The 21,375-nt window shown below is 48.3% G+C and overlaps 1 protein-coding gene and 1 pseudogene across 4 annotated transcripts; both read right to left on the bottom strand.

Moving 5' to 3' along the window:
- Positions 1-5,180: 5,180 nt before the first annotated feature.
- On the bottom strand, positions 5,181-16,879 carry LOC121474237 (transcription factor CP2-like protein 1). 4 transcript variants are annotated; one of them, XM_041727181.1, is made up of 15 exons: positions 16,742-16,877; positions 16,126-16,277; positions 15,919-15,992; positions 15,069-15,174; positions 14,854-14,960; positions 11,623-11,775; positions 11,318-11,428; positions 10,731-10,828; positions 10,456-10,510; positions 10,104-10,197; positions 9,625-9,715; positions 9,112-9,194; positions 8,471-8,616; positions 8,275-8,326; positions 5,181-5,841 (listed from the first exon to the last, which is right to left on the bottom strand). In XM_041727181.1, the coding sequence occupies exons 1-15, from the start codon at positions 16,822-16,824 to the stop codon at positions 5,807-5,809; spliced, it is 1,440 nt and encodes a 479-aa protein (XP_041583115.1). In that variant the 5' UTR covers positions 16,825-16,877; the 3' UTR covers positions 5,181-5,806. The 4 variants fall into 4 exon arrangements, with proteins under 4 accessions (XP_041583115.1, XP_041583116.1, XP_041583113.1 ...); XM_041727182.1 differs by lacking the exon at positions 5,181-5,841 and adding an exon at positions 7,145-7,524 and having other exon boundaries at positions 8,276-8,326; positions 16,126-16,361; positions 16,742-16,879; XM_041727179.1 differs by lacking the exon at positions 5,181-5,841 and adding an exon at positions 7,340-7,522.
- A 3,164-nt stretch (positions 16,880-20,043) lies between these two features.
- Positions 20,044-20,573, bottom strand: LOC121473819 (annotated as a pseudogene).
- Between the last annotated feature and the right edge of the window lie 802 nt (positions 20,574-21,375).

Here is a 21,375-nt window from a genome sequence, read left to right as displayed (position 1 = left end):
TAGTTGACATAGGAATATACTTTTTTTAAAGATTTTATTTATTTGTTCATGAGAGACACACAGAGAGAGAGGAGGCAGAGACATAGGCAGAGGGAGAAGCAGGCTCCATGCAGGGAGCCCGACGTGGGACTTGATCCCGGGTCTCCAGGATCAGGCCCCGGGCCGAAGGCACCGCTAAACTGCTGAGCCCCCCAGGCTGCCCTAGGAATATACTTTTTAAAGTGAGATTCATTCTCCTGATTATACTCTACCTATACAAAGATACATGCATACACACACTTCCAGATGTGGTTAATAATATTCAGATCCCCAGGTCACTCATTCAAACAAAACGAAGAAGAGAAATATTTAGGGGCCATCTGTTCTAACATACTAAGTTTTTTTTTAGTATTGTCTGAACAAATTAACCATAAAACTCTGATTGATTAGCAAGTATGGATTTAAATTGCCCACAGTTGAGGCTAGTAAGGCGCTTCTTTACTTAAAAAGTACATAAATGTAAAAGACCCTATTCACGAAGACATGATCATCTTGGAAATGCCATTTCTCAACTCAAAGAGCATACCCACTCCTGTCTGGGTCAAGAACAGAGTCCAGTGAGAGAGAAAAGGAGCGTGTGGCACTGGCTTGTATGTGGTCAGGCCTTGTTCTTTTTGCAAGAAAATTTCAGGCCCATCAAGCATGGAAGGAAATACGTTTTTATGTCTGACTGCAATCTACGCCAGCTGATGAAATGTACCAGGACCTTAAGAACCCAGAACATGGTAAGTTTTGGTTAGGTGGAAAGGGCTCTGCCATCTGAATATAATGCTTCCTCTCTTAATATCAAGGACACTTTTGAAAATTCAGTAAGGCTTCAGAAGTTTAGGAAAAACTCCTTGGTCCATTCATCTGACTCCAGAGTCCCAGGACTCTACCTTCTGTGATGAATACAGGGTGAATGAAGAGATTTGAGAGAAGTCAAATGATACCTTCAGAGCTATTGCATAGACCCGCAAGTAGCCAGGAGGGGTTATTGCTGTGTCTGTGGAGGACATTATTAAACATCCAGATTACCTCTTTCTAAGCAGCCTTTCCCTCTACATTTTACAGCATCATTTGCTACGTGAGTATCTTTTCTGGCCTCTACATTGGCTCCATCAAGGTGATTCCAGCTTTTTTTTTTTTTTTTTTTTTTTTTTTGCACTAACTTCTCCCATTTTCTTCCTATATTCATCCTTGCTTTCTATTTAAAGCCTCCATCTCACTCCCAGTGGTGCTACTGATTTATTCTTTGGGTCCTTTCCTAATCTAAGCAAAGTCTGTGGGCAACCTTTAATATAGTAACTATAGTATGGCTTGGGCCATTTTTCAGTGAGTGGTCTTGAATGTTTGCTTACTAAATTTGAAATCAAGCTGTTGGGTATGAAGAATAAGGGGATTTGGCTTCATCCTTTTTTTTCCTCCTATTCTGTCTGCTCTTTAGTGGATGTAAGAGTATTTCTTAAATGTTTTTTTTTTTTTTAATTTCCACATCAGGTTGACATAGCAGACCTATAAGTCAGAAACTTTACGTATTCTTTATAGCACATATTTTAGAGGGACACTTGGCATATATTTTCATGATGCTTTATTTTGGGCTTTACAGGCCTTTTGAACTGTTCAATATAGCTCTAATGCTACAGCAGTCGGGTACCTTTATTTCTCCTTATTGCCTTTAAAAATGCTTTGTTACCTTTTTGATAGCCCATTCATGCCATGGGGGGTTAAACAAAATGTGCGGTGGAACTTATCCTGGTCTGAAGTTGTAGGGAAGTACGAGTGTGGCACCAGAAGGAAGAGAGTATTGCCTGCCTACTTGTGTGGGCAGTATATCTTTAGGTGACTGTGGTTTTGAAGAGGAGGAACACTTGTGGATCATGGTTGAACCTTGGCCATTTAATGTTTATTAGGCTGAAAGTCACAGGCTGCTTGTGACAGGTGCTACCAATGCGAGAGGAAGGGTTTAAAGGAAATGGGCCCATCCTGCCTTCCCCTCTTTGAGCATGGTTTAAGATTAACCATCTCCATTGTGCATCCTGGCTGAAGGACTCTTCAGTGGTATGCTTTGAGCTTCCAATACCTTTTTTTTTTTTTTTTTTTTAAGATTGCCTTCCTATCTGCCCACCAGTTCTAGGATCTTTAACCACCTCATGCCCAGGCAGTGTGAATTAGCCGAGTCTTGTTTGATAAGAGGAGGAAGATGTTTGATTGGAAGTCTTGAAGCAAACCCTCCCTTGGACCAAAGAACCCTAAAGCAGCAGGAGGGTAAGGGGAAATATGGAGTCTAAACCCCTTGTCACCTATCTATCATAAATTTTAATTATAATATTGGAAGATACAGGAAACTATATAAGACCATGCTGGTAGGATATAATGAACCCAGGTAATTTGGGAATAACATTTGGCTGTATTTGATATATCCAGGTGCCCTAACTTAACAGCTTGGTTCTCCAGCAAAGAACATGCTTCTCTAAACTTGCCGTCTCACTTGAGACAAACTCTGTCTGCCAGAAACTACCATTTGAGGCAAGTGAGTTTTCTGCATGAAGAGCTTCTGCAGCTCCCCTTCACGAGGCAAGTCTACCTGTTTGTCCATTTTTATTAGGAACATCAGATCTGCATCTCTGAAGGTTTTGACCCTTAAGAAGGTCAGTAAGAACCTCTCAGCTGAGTCTGAGTGAATCTTTGGAGCCCAACAGAGTTACACTTAATTTTCCGCAAGAGAAAAATGTGTTGGATAAGCTCACATGTGAGGTATTAAGAGAAATTCCATATTGTGCTGCTTCTGACTCAGCCTCATGGGTTGAGTAAGGCCTCGGTGGAGTTTGGTTCAAAGGTGTTGAGTGTCTGCTTCCTCAGCCAAGGTGTCTCACTGCCCTTTTAGGGAAAACACCATGAACAGCCAGAACTGTGTCAATCAAGTCTATTTTCTGTTTTTCAGCATCTTGTTTTGAAGAATTGGGGTGGGAAAATGGTAGATGAGATTCAAAGTAAAGGAAAGAATCAGTTCTAGAACTGGGGCACTTTGCTTCAGATACAGGCATCTGTCCCAAATATGTAGCAACACCTCCCTCACATATGTGAGTAGGTTCACTTTTCCTCTCCATCCAGTGAACTCCACGCCTTCCTCACTGCAAGGAGGGCTTCTGCCTACCAGGCACCTACCCAGAGTCACCCAGATGGGGATTGGCACCCCTCACAGAACCACCAGTGCTTCTGGGCATGGCTTTCACCAGGGCAAGGGCTGGAAGGCAGTAAATGAGAATGCCTACCCCATGAAGAGATGGGACAAGAGAGGTGTCCAGACACATACCCTTTCTCTTCTGCCATACCCAAAGAACCCAGGGATATCTTTGAAGCGATGGCTTTTTTATTAAAGTAGAAGAAATCTTTGCCCCACTAAGTTTTGCTTGTCACTATTGCTTACTACTTTCACTAATTCAAATCTGTGTCACACTGCTGCTCACACATATACATGTGTTTCTTACCTTAGCCTAACCCTTCTCAGCCCCTGGAGTCATTACTTCTGTTTTGTTTTTCTTTCTTTTCTTTTTTCTCTTTCTTTCTTCTTTCTTTCTTTCTTTCTTTCTTTCTTTCTTTCTTTCTTTCTTTTTTCTTTTTCTTTTTCTTTTTCTTTCTTTTATTTTTTTATGGCACTAGTAAATGACAACCGAAAGTCTTAGGAAATCCTAACCTGAAAAGGAGTCTTTAACTGGCATGGTTTGATTAATACTTTACCTGCCCACCCCCTCTCCCCCCACACCCCCAAAGACTTGAATGATTTTATTTCCTAGTGCTATATGATAGACCTGTAAAAAGTGAAACCTTTGCTGCTGCTTTTCTGGGTTTACATATTTTTTTCCTGCCCTTAATAATTTCTTACCTGTGCTTCTCTGATGACTGTTACTTTCTAATAAGTGCAGGAAAGAGGTGAGCCTGAGATTGTTTCTCTGACTCCCCTCCTCACCCTACCCCCAAACTACATGCTAACCTCTAACACACACAAGACCAGGGGCCGGGACTCAGTAGAAGCTGTGTGGGTGTTTTCTCATATGCTGCCACTGTTGCTGTGGGAGCTGGCCCCTGAGGGCCTGTGACTTCCCAGGACGAAGGGTTCCAAGCTACTGTTGGTAGGGGGAGAAAAAGGCCTTCTGCATCTGCCTTTCTCCGTTCCTGTTTAATGACTCAGCCTTTAGCCTCCTCCCACCCTAGCTGCCTCCTTTTTCCTACCTGGAACTGTTTCCTGCCTAGTGCAGTTCCTGGCCGCTCTCCCCAGCCTTGCCCACCTTCTGGTGACACTGAGAGCACAGACCTGTGCAGAGTTCAGACAGCAGGGAGGACAACCCCTGCCCATTGGACTCTGCCTGAGGATGCAGATGGGTGGGCAAATGGTGCTGGGAGAGAAATTCTTACCTTCAAACCAGGCTGTTTCATCCCTGCACTGACCCCCTCTGACGCCTCTTCCCCTGAGGGGACAGAAGGCAGAGGATGGTTGAATGGCAGTGTCTGATCCCAGACTTGCTGTGGCCTAAGCCTCCTTCAGCTCTGCTTTGGAGTGCTTCAATGCGTGAGAACTGCTGCTTGCTTGTTTCTCCACTAGGCCTGCACCAGCACTCAGCTGGTCCCTGCGGCTGACACACAGTCCCCGACTTGGTGACTGAACACCAGGCTCCATTAGCTGTCCAAGTGACTGCTTCCACCCGATACTTTTGGCGCTTGAGGATGGGGGGAGGGAGGGTTATTTAAAATCCAAGGTGGCAGTAGAGGATTCCTTTTGCTTTAAAATCTTTGGACTAAAAGAAAAATGTTTTTTATATATAAATATATAAAGTAAATTGTTATGTAACTATTACTGTTTCCTGTATGTTCTAATTTTGTTTATGATGTAATTAAAGGAAATAAGCTGTGAAGACTTTTCATTTTGCTGTGGAAATAGCCTGACTCGGAGCTGTGATTCTTAACTTCCTTGAACCCTAGAACTACAAAGGCTCCTGAGGCTGAATGAAGGCACTTCTTTTTGGCATCCTTATATTTTTTAAAAGATTTATTTATTTATTTATTCATGAGAGACACAGAGAGAGAGACAGAGACACAGGCAGAGGGAGAAGCAGGCTCCACGCAGGGAGCCCTACATGGGACTCGATCCCTGGTCTCCAGAATCATGCCCTGGACTGAAGGCAGTGCTAAACCACTGAGCCATCGGAGCTGCCCAGCATCCTTATATTTTTAAAATATTCTTTAACCAGTACCCTTATTAATTATTTTAATAGGCTTAATAACCTTTTTAATAGCCTTTAATACCCTGAACACCTGTCTCTAAGAAAAACAGAAGACATAATATAAATCAGAGTTTCTAAAAACCTTTGTTTTAATTCATTTGACAGCAGCAGTTCAACTGAGTCCCCTGTGAGAGCATTGCCCTCACCTTGACTAGGAAGGAATGATGATAGAGTAGTATAATGGTTAAAACAACTCCAAGCCAGATTGCCTGACTTCCATCTGAATAACCTTGGCCAGTTGACCCTTCTGTCTCCGTTCTTCATTGGTAAAATGAGGATAACAGTACCTACTTTTTTAGAGAATGAAGATTAAAAAGATAATGACAACATGGTAGATACTTGTTACCTGCTTTTTTGCCCTTCGTGTCAACAAAGTTCAGTATCTAGTCTGTGCAAGAGGCTCCCGGGTTGAGACACATACACAAAGGTTAATCCAGTAGGGTCCCTGTCCTTTTGGTGGAGATGAGCAGTGGAGCCAAAACAGCAACCTGAATTTCAGTCTGAAGTTAACCACCCCGTCGTGAAACACCCGTGGGGAGCCCTATGGAAGTATAGGCCACATGTGATCAGTGCTGAGATAAATGATCAATAAGGAATTAAACAGATATTTTTAAGAGGGCATCTTGGCTTGTCTTCCACTCCATACATGTGAGTTTTCTGTTTTCGTGTTTGAAATTTTTTTTTTTTAAGACTTACTTAATTTTTTTTTTTAGAGAGAGAGAGAGAAAATCTCCAGCAGACTCCCACTGAATGCAGAGCACCAACCTGGGGCTCAGTCTCACAACCCTGTGATTATGACCTGAGTCAAAATCAAGAGTTGGAGACCCAACCAACTGAGCCACCCTGATGCTCCTCAGTGTTTGAGATTTTTAATAATATTCCGAGGGGGGGCACCTGGTGGCTCAGTCGGTTGAGTGTCTGCCTTTGGCTCAGGTCATGATCCCAGGGTCCTGCGATGGAGCCCACATCAGGCTCCCTACTCAGCAGGGAGTCTTCTGCTCCCCCTGTCCCCCCATGCCCACTCATGCTTACTCGCTCGCTCTCTCTCAAATAAATAAGATCTTAATAAAATAAAATTCCCTACCCTAAATAGTTCTCTCTTTACTTCATCCCTTTAAAAAAGAAAAAAGATTTTATTTTTAAGTAATCTCAACATTCAACGTGGGGCTGGAACTTATGACTCGAGATTAAGAGTCGCATGCTCCACCTACTAAGCCAGCCAGATGCCCCTGCATTTTCACTTTTTAAAACAGTTAATTTAATATAAAATTGGTTTTCTACATGGAAAAGGATACACACACAAAAAAAAAAAATCAGTTTCAGGTCAATTATTGACCTAAAAGTGAAATGCAAAATTAAAATTTTAATTTTGCAAAATATGCATAGGAAATTATGACTTTAACGTACGGAAAGATTTCTTAAGACCTAAAATACCACTACATTATTTTAAGATTTATTTATTTTAGAGAGCATGAGCAGGAGGGGCAGAGGGGGGGAGAGAAGTAGACTCCCCACTGATCAGGGATCCCCATGCAGGGCTCGATTCCAGGACCCCAGGATTATAACCCAAGCAGAAAGCAGTTGCTTAACCTGACTAAGCCACCCTGGAGCTCTAAGTCTCTAGAAGTTATAAATAAGCATAGTAATTTGATAGTTGAATGGGCTTTTTAGAGGCTTGGTGCCCACACTAGTTGGAAAAAAGAAAAAATCCAGCCAGATTAATCTATTCCTCTGAGATTCCATCCCTTACTCTAGTCTATAGTTTAAGGAGAGAACATTTCCCCAAGAGGACCAAAACACCCAGAAAGTTTAATAAGCATTGAACAATACATTAAATATATATGTGCCTTTAAAATTAACTTTTAATTTCAAGAAAAAGAAGAGGTGAATACAATTTTAAATAAATAAACAGGAGTCCATGCACCCAGTGTTTAGGCAGCACTGCTTGGGGCAAAGGTGCCTTTTCCATATTGGCAGGTTTCATGCCTCACAGGCTTGGCCAGCTGAGCAGAAAGAGATGTGAGCCTGAGGGCTGCTCCCTGCCTCTCTAGGGGTAGGATGTGACGCTGCACCTGGAGCCTGATGAAGCAGCTGAGGATTTAAACCAGGCTTCTGGTGAACATGGGGCCCCAGAGAACCAGGCTGGCATCAGTCTCCAACTCTTGCAGTGGGATGTCCCTGGGCCTAGGTGAGAACCAGGTAGTAGCCATCTGGATTCTGCACTGCAAGCAGTGAAAAGAGCACCACTGGGATAAGACTGGCCAGCTACCACCTCTGCCGCTCCCAAACCAAGCAGCCTGCAGGGCATTGGCCACACCCAAGTGTTCCTCCCCCAACTGAATCTCCGTCTTGAGGAAACCTCCCTCTATCCTGTAGGAGGTATAGAGGGCAAACATCTGAATAACCAGAACCACAAGCCAACTGGTCTGGTGCTGTGTGCCGGGTGATGCCCAGAAGCATCTTCTGCCTTACAGGATTGGGGGGGGGGGGGGGGGGCGCCACAGAAGAGACCCTCTTAATAAATGCCCTGACAGGGATCCCTGGGTGGCTCAGCAGTTGAGCGTCTGCCTTTGGCTCAGGGTGTGATTCCCCGGGTCCCCAGATCGAGTTCCGCAGCAGGCTCCCTGCATGGAGCCTGCTTCTCCCTCTGCCTGTGTCTCTGCCTCTCTGTCTCTCATGAATAAATAAAAATCTTAAAAAAATAATAATAAATCCCCGGACATAGAAACTGGAACATTTCTTCCCTCGTGAAGATGCATTTATTCAGATGGGTTTTCTTCCTGAGCGGTAAACAGTTGCCTTGCAGCTATATGAATCTGTCCCTTTGACATCAACAAAGCTGGCACTCAGATGTTTACTAGTTGATTGGGACACAGCACACACTGCACCCCACTGCCAGCATATACATACCTTCGAGGAATCTTAATCTTTCTAGGTTCTGCCAGACACAATTCTCTCTCTCTAAAACCCCTACCTTTTTTCACCACAGCCACAAAGTATGATTCATCCTTGAGATTCTGAACCACCTGCAAGGGAGGAGGGGTCACTAAGACAATTCTGTTCTCAGAGCCAAACAGAATAAGCCAGGGCAGGAAAAGGGAAACTGGGCCGGAGGTGGAAGAGTGATCAAGGCCCTTGTGGGGCCTGACTGAGAATCATGACTTATTTACCTGGTCGCTGAGGAGAATGAGGATGCCCCCAGGGCCCTGGTGGAAGAGGTGGTGGATCTGATTGGCTGGGAGGGCCAAGAGCTCAGCCAGTTTCCCCATCAGCTCCACAGCACTGAGTTCATCTAGAGAGATCTCTTGATAAAAGCCTGGGGGTGTGGGCAGCACAGGGCAGGGATCAGTGGGGTGCCCTTTACTGGGAAGGAGAGTGCAAGGTGAGAGCCTCTTGGGGGACAGGCTCAGGAAGGAATAAAGAAGGAAAGAGGCTTATAAATCCACTTAATCCTCACCTATTCCTCAGCTTTGGGGAGGCCTCAGACTGTAGGGAGCCCCAATTTAAAAAGGTGAGACACCTACATATGAATGGCTGAAACCCAAATACAATAAGATTACAATGTTCTAATCCTACATATTAACAGAATGACAAAGTCAGACAGGGTTGGGGAGTAGAACATGAAAGAATAAACCTAGGCTACATCTTGGAAGGAGAAGACTAATCTGGTCGTGGAAGACACGGGAATGCCAAGGAGGGCATCCTTGGATCCCAGGAATGATGGAGTATCATCCTCTCCTCAGGCCAGAAAAGGTTTAATGCAGCTACACCTGGATCTCTTGCCTTCTGGAAACAGAGGCCAGACCCTCACCTGAGTCGTGGTTCTTAGAAACCTCATTCTCTCGCCTCGAGGCCTCCTGTGCCACATACAAAGTCAGCCGGTGACGAATGGGTCTGGGTCAGAAAAACAGTTTACATATCAACACTTCCTACCTAAATTAACATCCCCCTTCCCTAGCGGGGGAGGAGGGGAATCCCACTCCTCCCAGGTCTCCAGGGAGGTCACCACGAATTTAATGAATGCTGGGCCCTGGGGGAAGAGAAGATGAGAAAAATTCATCTCTATCCTCTGAGTAATGCAAGTGAGGTGGCTACAGAAAAAGATCACAGGACCGAACTTTTCAGCGCATCCCTGCCAGCCTTGCTCTGTGACCTCAGGTCACTGTCCTTGGGCCTGAGTTCCTTCCTCTTTAAAAAGAGGGTGTGAGACTAAGTGGTCCTTAAGGTACCTTCCAGCTTGAACATGCCATGAGACACAACCATTAGCTGAGTTGGTAAATGCCACTACAGAGGAAAAGGGCTCCTGGTTGGCAGTACCCAGCACCTGGCTCTAAGAGCATTGAAAAGGCGGATCCCATCGGCAGCCCCGCAGATCTGGATAAGGTCCTGGCGGGTAAGCTTCAGCAGATCAGTGCCTGCAGAGTCAGACAGGACCAGATTGGGGGAAAGAGGCCTGGGATCAAGGGTGGCAAAGGACACAATCCAACATCAGTCTACAAATAGCCTTAAGTATGTGCAGACATGAGGATCAAACTTGGATTCAAATCCCAGTTTTGCCATTTGCTTCTTAGCTGTGTGTCTTGGGGGAACTTACTTAACCTCTCTGAGCCCTATCCTCATGGGTACTATATAAATTACATGGGATAATACAGGAGAAGAGAGCCTTGCAGGCATAGTGCCTGGCAACTTTCAGTCCTAAATAGAAGTCAGCTGAAGAACACACAGCAAGCCAGGCAGATCCGTGTGTGAGTGTCTTGCCCTCAGTCCCCTACAGGTAAGGTCCCTGCCAGACCCCAGCCTCACCAGTGAAATTGGCCAGCACCCGGCAGTAGCTGGAGAACCGGTGCTGGTGCAACCACTGCTGCGTCTCCAGGATGGAGGCTCCAGGGTTCAGATCCTGAGGCATAAAGAGGGCAGTCCTGGTATCACCGTGGGCCTAGGGACTGAGAGCAAGGGGTAGGAGAAACGCAGCCCTGCCCTTGGGAGCCGCAAGTCTGAAAGCACTCAGGAGGCTCAGCCTGCCGGTGGCAAGTGCCCAGTCCTCTGTGGCCATACAAGCTCTGTCCGCCAGGGGGCAGGGCCACCCCACTCTGGAGGGTGAAGCCCGAGAAGGCTCTGGGATAGAGGTGGGGGGGATCGGAAAAGCAAGACGCACCTCAGCCGGGCTGCCCCCCAAGGCGTCCAAGGCGAACGGTGGGGAGGAGCAGAGCCTGTGGGGGAGCAGAGAGTCGGCAACGCGGCCAGCCCCGCCCCCTCCTTCCCTGGGCTGCAGAGCTTGTTGGGTCACCCGCGTATAACCCGAAGGGCACAGGGCCGAGCCTCCTCCCCTCCGCCGCACCCCCAATCCTGCCCCTCCCCGGACCGCTGAGCTGAGGCGCTCTCCGCTTCACGCTCGCCCCCCGGGGGCTGGGAGGTGCCCTCCCACCTCACCTCTCCGGGGACAGGAGCTTGCAGGAGTGCGGAGAGGTCAGAGCAAGAGGGCTGAGAGGCGAGTAGGGCCCAGTGCCGGGATCTGGCCACGGCGAGCACTGTGGGGAACAAGCCACAGGGGTCAGCCTCGGCGTTCCCTCAGCCCTGCGTGAGAGCGGGCAGGGGCCTGCGCTGGGCCAGGCGTGGTCCCTGCCCCAGGAGTCCCTGACAAGCAGACCAGACTCCCCTGGAAGCAGGAGAGCACACTAGCCGAGGCCTGGCTGCGGGAGCCGGCAAAGCTTCCAGGAGCAGCTGGCCAGCAGCAGCGCGGCAGGGAGCGAGGCCGGGAGGGGGGTGGCCCGGCAGAGGGGGCCCAGGTAGGCGGGGCCACGGCAGGTGCAGGTGCGGGAGACAGCCCCGAGGCTGGAAGGCGTTAGCGCCGGAGTCTCCAGCAGACGGTGCAGCTCGTCCTTGCAAGGAAACAGGTGGAGTCACAGGGCCCTGTGATGATCCTGGAGCAGCCACAGCCCTCGGGCCTCAATTTCCCCACGTGTACAATAAGGATCTCTCCTCCAAACCCCTCTCTGGCCCCCACCACCTCGTGGCACCTGCACAAACACCGTCCTCTCACAGGCGGCCTGATACTTGTCTCTCTCCTGCAGGGGCTGCTTCTCTATCTTCTCCCGGTCCGTTTTCAGTTTGCGGTCAGCTCCTTTGGGCTACAGGAGAGTGACAAGGAAAACTCAGCGGCAGCCCCTTCACCTGCCCACTGCTCATTACAGAAGAGGCTCTAGAACGAGCTCCAGCCCCATCCCTCTGTGTAGAGAGAGAAGGGGACTGCAGGCTGGCATCCACCCAGCCAGCCAAGCGAGGGTGATAGTCCTGAGAAGGACGGGAAGGGACCTGCCTGTACCTTGAACACCTTGATGAGGCAGCCAGCTGAGTGCAGGTGCTCAGGGGGAAGTTCCTTGTCCCTGGGCTTGAAAGTGTCAATCTGGAGGCGGAAGGGAACACCTTTCTCCCCACCTTTTTTCCGAGGAGTGAACTCAGTGCTGATACAGTGAACCTGAAGTGAAGAAGCAAAGAGAAAGCAGGGTGACTCCAGGTCCTCCCCACATTCAAGAAAGTCCACTTAAAACCTGTTACCTGGGGCAGCCCGGGTGGCTCAGCGGTTTAGTGCTGCCTTCAGCCCAGGGTGTGATCCTGGAGACCCAGGATCGAGTCCCATGTTGGGCTCCCTGCATGGAGCCTGCTTCTCCCTTGGCCTCTGTCTCTCTCTCTGTCACTCATGAATGAGTAAATAAATATTAAAAAAAAAAAAAAAAACTGTTACCTGCTTGTCACCTGTCAGCCTTTTACTGCAGCAACTTTCCATCCCCAACTAGAATTTCTTATGAATGCATGACTTTATTAGGTTCTTTCCCTTGCTCAAAATTCTTCAGTAGCTCCCCACGGTTCTGGGCCGAGAAGCAAAGTTCCTGACTCTCGCATTTGAGCACGTTAAAAAGTCAAGTCAAGCCTTTCTGTGAGGCTGCTCTCTCTCACCCATCAGTGAACACACTGACCCACCTAGCCAGCCTAATTATGGCCCCCAATACACTTGCACAGTGCTCCCTAGAATCTTCTACCTGGAAAGCAATGCCTTCTCTCATCTAAGCCAAAACATCCCATTCCAGGGTGGAGTTGCCAGTTAAAATACAGGCTACTCAGTTAAAGTTGAATTTCAGATAAACAAATAATTTTTTCATATATATATGTCCCAAATATTTCATGGGATATTCTTTTCCCCACCCCATGGGTCATTCTTATACTAAAAAGTTTTTTATCTAAAATTCAAATTTCACTGAGTGTCCTGTATTTTATTTGCTAAATAGAACAGTCCACTCCAGGAAGCCTTCCCACCCTGCTACTCCACACAGCTTGTGGCCTCTGTGTACTGCCTGGCAGATCTTCCCCTTTGTTTACCTACACTGCCCACTATAGTCCTCCCACAATCTTTTTTTTTTTTAAGATTTTATTTATTTATTCATGAAGACACAGAGAGAAGCAGAGACATAGACAGAGGGAGAAGCAGGCTTCCTGTGGGGAGCCCAATGCAGGACTCGATCCCGGGACCCCGGGATCACGCCCTGAGCCAAAGGCAGATGCTCAACCACTGAGCCACCCAGGTGCCCCAGCTCTCCCACAATCTTGCGAAGAACAGTTAAAGGATCTTACTTGACAGGTGGGGAAACAAAGATCATGTGACCTGGGCAAGGTCCCACTAGGAAGGGGGGAAGTGAAATTGTACCACATCCACCTGACTTCCCCTCCAGTCCAGGTGCTTAGACCATGATGAACACTCAAAAGAGGGACACACAGGTAACTTTTGACAATACTGTTGGATTATAAAGGGAAACCTATTCAACCTAGAAACGATGGAGGACTCTGACTCAGAGTAAGGAATTCATCCCTGTTAACACTCAAGGATCCTTTCTTCCTTCCTTTTCTCTGGGCAAGAAAAAAGGGGAAAAGTACAGTAAGTTGTATACATACACATGTTGTTTTTATCCAATGGAAATCAAACTTTAAATGCAAGTTTGTCTTCTACTTTCTCTTTACTTATAGGAAAGCAGTTTCTTTTATCATGTTCTGGCTACATAATTTCCAGTATACATCTGCAGTCAAACTTAGGTAAAAGTCAATCTTCTTCCAACGGATGCTTTGATTGTTTAAAATCTTTGAATATGAGAAAGAATGCTGCTATGAAGAGCTAGTCAATATATCTTTGTGTACTTATTGAACACTGCTGTCAGATAAATTTCTTGATATGGAACCACTAGGGGGTGGGTGCCTGGGTGGCTCAGTGGGTTAGACGTCTGACTCTTGGTTTCAGTTCAGGTCATGATCTCAGGGTCGTCTTTTTTTTTTTTTTTTTTTTTTTAAGATTTTATTTATTTATGGGCAGCCCGGGGGGCTCAGCGGTTTAGTGCTGCCTTCAGCCCAGGGTGTGGTCCTGGAGACCAGGGATGAAGTCCCATGTCAGGCTCCCTGCATAAAATCTTTTTAAAAATTGTATGTATAAAAAAGAAAGAAAAGAAAAGAAAAGAAAGAAAATAAATGGAATGACTAGGTAAAAGACTAGGAACCCAAAATTTAATAAATTTTGCCTAAGTGCCACTCTACCCACAGAATGAGTACACTAATCTGCATTCTCAGGATATGAGGGTGTCTGTTTCCCCAAACTTCACCAATAAGAGCCTTTTTTATATGTAATTTTAATTAGCATTTTCTGAGGTTGAACTCTCTACAATGATTGGCAGTTTATATCCTTCGTGTATAAAATGTCTGCTTATATCCTTGGCTTGTTTTTCTATTGAGCTTTCATCTATTTTTTTCTTTTTTTTTTTAAGATTTTATTTATTCATTCATGAGAGACACACACAGAGAGAGAGTCAGAGACACGAGCAGAGGGAGAAGCAGGCTCCATGCAGGGAGCCTGATGTGGGTCTTGATCCTGGGACTCTAGGATCATGCCCCGGGCCAAAGGCAGGCGCTAAACCACGGAGCCACCAGGGATGCCCCTCATCTATTTTTTCTTATTGATACATGAGAACTTTTTATATATTGAGGATATTATGCATTATATGTCACATATGGCAACTATTTTTTCCCATTTGATGTCTTCTTTTAATTTTGCCTATGTATTGCAGACCATTACTTTTTATGAAGCTAAGTTCTGTTCTGAGTTTCCTAGCTTCTTTCATTGCTTTAAGGTTTAACAAATCCTTCCCTGAGATGCGATTCAATAAACATTTAGCCATATCTGGGGCAGCCCGGGTGGCTCAGTGGTTTAGCACTGCCTTTGGCCCAAGGCGTGATCCTAGAGTCCCGGGATCAAGTCCCACACCTGGCTCCCTGCATGGAGCCTGCTTCTCCCTCTGCCTGTGCCTCTGCCTTTCTCTGTGTGTGTGTGTCTCTCATAAATAAATAAATAAAATCTTAAAAGTAAAAATAAACATTTAGCCATATCTGATCTTCAAGGTGCTTTCTGTAAGCAGTTTGTTCTTACTGTTCCCTCACCCCAACCCAAACTCATCTTCCTTTCCCAGCTACCACCCCCGTCTGACTTCCGGCCTCCTCCCAGTCCCAGCTTCAGACTCACTTGCAAAAAGAGGGAGGTCCTCTTGGTTGGGTCCCAATTAAACTCCACCATGTTGAGTTGTGAGGGCAGCACTCGGGGTTCTATCACTCCCACAGACAGCGGCACATCTGCAGGCACAAGGTGGCAAGTAGGGAGCAAGTCTCAGCCCTCCCCATCCACAAGGCCTTCTGAGCCAGAAAGTGGCCCTGAAGAGTCCCTGGTCCCTCCCCATTCACCGATGTCCAGGATGCGGTCCCCTGGCCGGCTCCACCTCCACCCATCCAGCTGTTGCTGCTCTGTGTACTGCAGGCGTCGGTCATGGAAAACCACACGTACCACACTCTGTGGGCACAGAAGAGCATGGCTCACAGGTCAGAGGGTGCCTGGGCATTTGGGAACCAGTTCCCACAGCTGGGGCAGGCCAACCATCCCGCCCTCCTCACCCCACCTTGCTTCCTGCCGTCCGGGGACAGAAGAACTTAGATCACTAGGTCTGTGTCCAGACGCCCACCTCCCACCCACAAGCTGTGAAACTAGGGAAGTAACTTAGAGGTCCTGAGCCTCAGTTTCCTTATCTGTAAGATGAGGGAGTGAATCCCTTCCCACTCCTCGTTACTCTACTTATTTTTTTTCTTGCTGCAGTTTTCAAATTGCAATTGGTAAATCAATTTGTCATTGCATAAAATTTGTGTAATCACATGTTTGTCTCAGTAGAATGCAAGCTCCCTGAGGAAGGGAACCACATCTGTTTCTTTACTGTTGCATCCCTAGCTCACAGAACGGTTTCTGGCAATGCATGGGAGCTAAATATATAATTTTTTTGAGAGAAGGAATACTGTATGTGAATAATGCTATGTAAATGTATTTCTAAATCCCAGATCTGCTACTTATATGTCCTTGAGATTAACCTCTCTGTGCCTCTCCTCAGCAATTCCTCCCTACCACCGTGCCGCTGTGAAGGTCAAGTTACAAGGTGGATGGAGAGGGTTCTAACTTGACAGTGACATCACAGCGATGACACTGGCTTCCTGCCCAGAGGGACAGTCATACCCAGCCCTTGCCAGTTCAGGAAGGGGATGCATTTACCTTCAAGAGCCGGGCCCACTGGGTGGCATCGCTCAGCTTGGGACTGCAGAGCATCCGCACCTCATAGGACTGGCCTGGGAGAGGTCAAGGGGATGTGTGAGCCCCACTGGAGTAGAGATGGAGCCTGTCCACCCCCATCTCGCACTGCGGCCCAGCTCCAGAGCTCGCTGCCCCGCTGAGTCCTTCCCTTCCCCAGGCCCCACGTACCCTGGTTCAGGTAGGTGAGGGTCTCTTCCTGCTGCTTCACAGCTGGGGACGTGGCTGCACAGAGCACGTACTGGAATGTGGGGCAGGAAGGCTCGGAGCTGGGGATGTTGTGCAGCTCTTCCTGCTTCAGGTATGGCAAGGGCAGGGACTCCCTGCCGGGAACAGGAGAGCACTGGTGGCTTTCTGCCCCATCCACCTCATCCCCTATGGGGCTCTGCTGCTCTCAGCCAGACCTTCTGGGGAACCAAAGGCTTCTGTAGCAAGCACTCCAGAAGCAGCCAGGGCCTCAGAGTCCCCGGTTCAACTCTCTGGCTTCTGGGAGACCTCTTTTAAGGGGCAAATTCCAGATCCTACTAAACATCTCCAAGAATCAGCCGTCAACTACTTGTTTGCAATCTCAGGGCTTGTCTGATACCAAGTAAATGCCCAACAAAAGTGCCTCAAGAGGGTGGGTGGTCAGGGTGTTTTGAGATGTTCCAGGATCCACTAACCATATGACCACTTCTCTTCTCCAAAAGGAACCCAGGCACAGGAAGCCCATCTCCCTCCTCTATCTGTGCATGCAACTCAGACCAGGACCTTCCCTGGAGGCTGGGGGAAGGGGTCTGGCCCTTACCTGAGCAAGCCACTTGGTGGCCCTGGGTACAGTTCCCCGGGACTGGGCCACAGGTGATCTGGCTGGTTGTGCCAAAACAGCATCTTGGGAGAGGGAGAAGGGCCAGCTGTGTGACAGAGAGCTCAGCCTGGGTTGGGCTGGACCCACTGGACTGTCCACTTGGGGCCCCAGCCTTTATACACAGAAGCAAACTCACAAAAGGGTGGGGCAAGGCCAGGAACCTTCTATTGGCTAAGCACCCAGGGCTTTAGAAATCACAGGACCTATCAGGCAGCCCAGGCAAGGGGAACCAAGAAATGGCATCCCCAGAGCTCTCCACCAATCGTTAACCCAAAGGGGAAATAGTGGTGCCACAAAACAAAGTCCCAGGGATGGACAACCACTCCCCACCACTCCCCAAGAGGCTTAGGGACAAGGAGGGGCAGGCTTGGGCTTCGAGACTGGCCCCAGATCCATAAGCCATGTAGAGTCCTGGAGCCAGCCCCACAGGCCTGGGCCCTTCACACGACCCTGTGAGAGGAGCCTGACTGCTCCAGGGGACAGGACAAGTAGACACACGGAATCACATGGACCTACAAAGGGCCTTTACTCTCACTGGCCTCCCCTTCCCTCCATCCCCCCGCCACAGGTGTGAGAAGGCAGGACACCTGTCCTTTTTCTGAGGGCTGCATGGCTAGGGGACTATGGTTTACAGAACAGACCAGCTTGCTGTGGAAACAACTCTGGGTGGCACTAGGAGGGGGGGCTCGTGTGTGGGGAGGAGGGCTGTGCCTGGGAATGCCCCCTCCCAGGGCAGTAGAAGGACAGAAGTCCCAGTCTGGTGATGGCTTTGCTCCTCCTCTGCCTGGTGGCTTGAGGCAGACTGTGTTTATGGACAAATAAGGTCTGCCTGGGGGATGGCTTCTTCCCCACACTCAGCCTCTGTTGTCACTGTACACAGACAGCCCAGGCCCCCTATGCCCACCCCACCCACACTACTGTGTTTGGTATAAACAGACCAAGGTCTTGCAAAAAGCAGACACAGCCTCTAAAGATGTGACAAAAAAGAAAGAAGGAAAGAAAGAAGAAAGAAAGAAAGAAAGAAAGAAAGAAAGAAAGAAAGAAAGAAAGAAAGAAAGAAAAAAGATAGAAATGATGTGGCCTGACCTCATGTGACCCTAGCTAACTAGGCTTTGTGATTCTGGGGGAGAAAGAAAGCCAAAGAGTACCCCCCCCCCAACACCAGGCAGGGCACCTCCATCTCCAGGTACCTGGCTCTTGGTCCTCTACATGCTTTCTCCTCCCATGAAGCCAGACAGAGTGGAAGGGGGGAGAAAAGGGGGTTGGGAACATGCCTGCCAATAGGGACCAAAGAAGCCTGAAGCCCCAAGATCCCCATGATAAGATCCCCAAGACTTTGAGAACCTACCCATTGCCCAGAGTTGGATTCAAGGCCAGAAGGCCCCCACAAAACCCTCCAAGATTGGACAGAGCAGGATTCCAGGAAGGCCAGGGGAAGGGGAGTAGGGGGGTATCCAACAGGGGTTGGCCCTGGCCTAAGGTGAGCAGGGAGTAGGGGCAGTGGGGGTGGGCAGAAGAGATGAGCAGGTGAGTGGAGGCTTGTTACAGGGGCAGAGGTAGAAAAGGTAGAGGCTGGTATGGGCCTCCTATGCGGACACTGTGAAGAGCTGGTCAGGGGAGTAGGTGCGACTCCAGTTCCGGAACCCAATACCCCACCACTCGGCCTCTACCCCCAAAGCTCTCTGTATTTTCCCCTTCCCCCCTGAGGCTGCCTCTCCCCAGCTCTCTTGGCTACTCCCTCCTGCCACCCATCTCAGAGTCTCTGTGCTCTGTCCCCATCCAGATGGTGTTGGGCCTGTTCCTGGTTTTCTTTGGCTGTCTCTCTCTAAGGCAAAAAAAGCCGGGCTCTAGGCAGATGGAGCCTGGCCAGTCACAGCCCCCACCTCACTCTCACTGTGCCCTCTGTGCCAGCACAGCACAGGGTCGAATAACCCATCCTCGGGCCAGAGGGGCCTTAAGAAACTTCTGGCCCAGGTCCCCCACTCTCAGAGAAGTCTCAGGCCCTAGGAGGTGCAAGGTGTGAGGCCCCTCAAAGCAGGGGCACTTTCGGCATGTTACCTTCCTGAACCCACTTTCTTCCTCTGTAAAATAGTGAGGAGGCCTCTCTCCTATTCAGTGTGGTAGCGAGGATTAAAGGAAATTCTATGCAGTTGCATCTGATCCCAGGGTTTTTTTTTTTTTTTTTAAGATTTTTTTTTTTTTAATTCATGAGAGACACAGATAGAGGCAGAGACACAGGCAGAGGGAGAAGCAGGTTCCCTGGGGAGAGTCTGATGAGAGACTCAATTCCAGGACTCCCGGATCACGACCTGAGCAGAAGACAGACGTTCAACCTACTGAGCCACCTGGGAGCCCCTAATCCCTGATCCCAGGGCTTAAGCCTCAGAGGTTCCATTGGGGTGGTGGCAGACACCACCAAGGACACTCAGTGTCCCCACAAGAGCCCAGTCCTGGGAGATACAGACATAACTGTCCCAGAAACTACCCCCCCTCCACACACACAGATCATTTCAGAGAGAATTTGTGAGGGATATATATATTTTTTTAATGGATTTCTCCCCACCCCAATCGCTCTGTCATTTTCTATGCCACGGATAACCCAACCCTAATAATAATACCCTTTGGGTTCCCTAAAGTGAGGAAGCAAATTTTTAGCTGTAAAAATTGCTGAGAAATAACAATTCAGCGTCCTTCTCCTGGGACCAAAATGTTTTGTTCTGTTTTGTTTTCTATCCCTAGGCAACATTCCAACCTGGAGAGTTGGAGCGAAGGAAGAGGGGCTGGGAGACATGTTCCTCATCTATCCATCCATGCGGTCATCCAACAAATGTTATGGAGTGCCTACAAGGCTGGAGCCTGCCTCCCTCTCCCTCTCTCTCTCTCACTAGGGAGATGCAGGCTCCGTGCAGGGACCCGGGGCAGAGTCCTCGGTGGATGGAATCCTGCCCCATCCAGGGCTCAGGCACCTCCTGCTACCTCCACTACCCCGAAAGAGTCATGAGTCCTAGAGGCACCTGGGTGGCTCAGTGCTTGAGCATCTGCCTTTGGCTCAGGACCTGATCCAGGGCCTGGGATCGAGTCCCGCATTTGGGCTCCGCTCCCGGGAGTCTGGTCTCCCTCTGCTATGCCTCTGCCTCTCTCTCTGTGTCTCTCATGAATAAATAAAATCTTAAAAAAAAAAAAAAAAAAAAAAAAAAAAGGTCTTGGTTATAAGCTGTCAGCTAAATGATTTTATTTATTTATTTTTCATGTGTCAGTACTTTTAATGTTGTATACATCAAATTATAGTAAAAAGATGACTATAAACAACATGCAGCCCCTCTATTTTCATGAACAGCACAACAGATTACAGTAAACCAAGTTTATATTCCACCATCAAGTGTGGTTCTCCCATTAGTTCACTTTGTGACGGGTCATTAAGAATATCTTCAAATCCAGTAGTCTCATCATTACCCCTTAAAATATCCAATGAAAGGTTTGAGCTTGGAAAAAATGGAAGACGCTGAACCTGCTGCACTGCCTTGAATTCCATTTGTAATTTTAGTGGAGCAAACAGCCCCTGGATGTTTCTTAGTGTAGAAAAATTCATTTTATCTTGGTTGAGCTGGAAATTTTTTTCTGATAATTCAAGAGGATGACTGGGCAAAAGTTCATTTTTCACACAAGGGAGACCTTTTCAAAGAAGATCATGCTGTTCGAAAGGTCCACTTGCTGAAAGTTCAGTAACTGGAATACTGTCCTTCAGCTGAGATCCAAGTCCTCTGGCATTCATCTTCCCTTGCTCTGTCAGCTAAATGATTTTTAAAAGGAACCTGGGCACCCTGGCTGGCTCAGCGGTTTAGCGCCGCCTTCAGCCCGGGGCCTGATCCTAGACACCCCGGATCGAGTCCCACGTCGGGCTCCCTGTGTGGAGCCTGCTTCTCCCTCTGCCTGTGTCTCTGCCTCTCTCTCTTTCTGTCTTTCATGAATAAATAATATTTTTTAAAAATTTACTAAATAAATAAATAGGAACGTGGCAGTCCCCGTGTGGTCTGCGAGCCTGTGTACACGAACGCCCCCACCTGGCGAGGCCGCGGGGTCCTGGAGCCCAGCTCCGCGCGGAAGAGCGCCCCCTAGAGTTAAGACAGTGCCCGGGCGTGACTCTGAGCCCCCATCCTTTGCTCCCGAGCCTCCCTCTCTGTCACCAGGAGTCTCACCTTGGAAAAAGTACGTTCTGTTCACTTCAAACGGACTGTTTGCTTCTTAGCTTTCTTGCAGTCCAGCCAACCGGTGCTTATGTTTTCCACGTCCTTTCTCTGCCCTTCTCCAAATCCCTTAGAGTGGGCATCTGACATGCTGTTTATTCTTTGAGCACTTGGTCCAATGTCTGTTTTCCCATCAGAGCAGGAAGCCCCTTGAGGGTAGGGACTAAGAAGCGCGCCAGCGTTGGGGTTACGGAGTATGTGTCTTGGGCGCCTGGGTGGTTCAGTCAGTTGCCCATCTGCCATCAGCTTGGGTCATGATCCCAGGGTCCTGGGATGGAACCCAGTGGGGCTCCCTGCCCAGCTGAGACTCTGCTTCTCCTTTTCCTGCTC

This window comes from Vulpes lagopus, chromosome 12, assembly GCF_018345385.1.
Source record: "Vulpes lagopus strain Blue_001 chromosome 12, ASM1834538v1, whole genome shotgun sequence".
NCBI lineage: Eukaryota > Metazoa > Chordata > Mammalia > Carnivora > Canidae > Vulpes > Vulpes lagopus.
This window is presented reverse-complemented; position numbering and strand designations above follow the sequence as displayed.

Bases quoted from the DNA above. Each gene is read 5' to 3' on its own strand.
- LOC121474237 (XM_041727178.1), bottom strand. From the start codon at position 16,824: ATGCTGTTTTGGCACAACCAGCCAGATCACCTGTGGCCCAGTCCCGGG. The intron at 11,429-11,622 runs GTACAGGCAGGT...ACTCTCCTGTAG, and splicing joins GCCTCATCAAGGTGTTCAAG to CCCAAAGGAGCTGACCGCAA. The intron at 9,716-10,103 runs GTGAGGCTGGGG...CTGACTCTGCAG, and splicing joins GGTGCTGGCCAATTTCACTG to GCACTGATCTGCTGAAGCTT.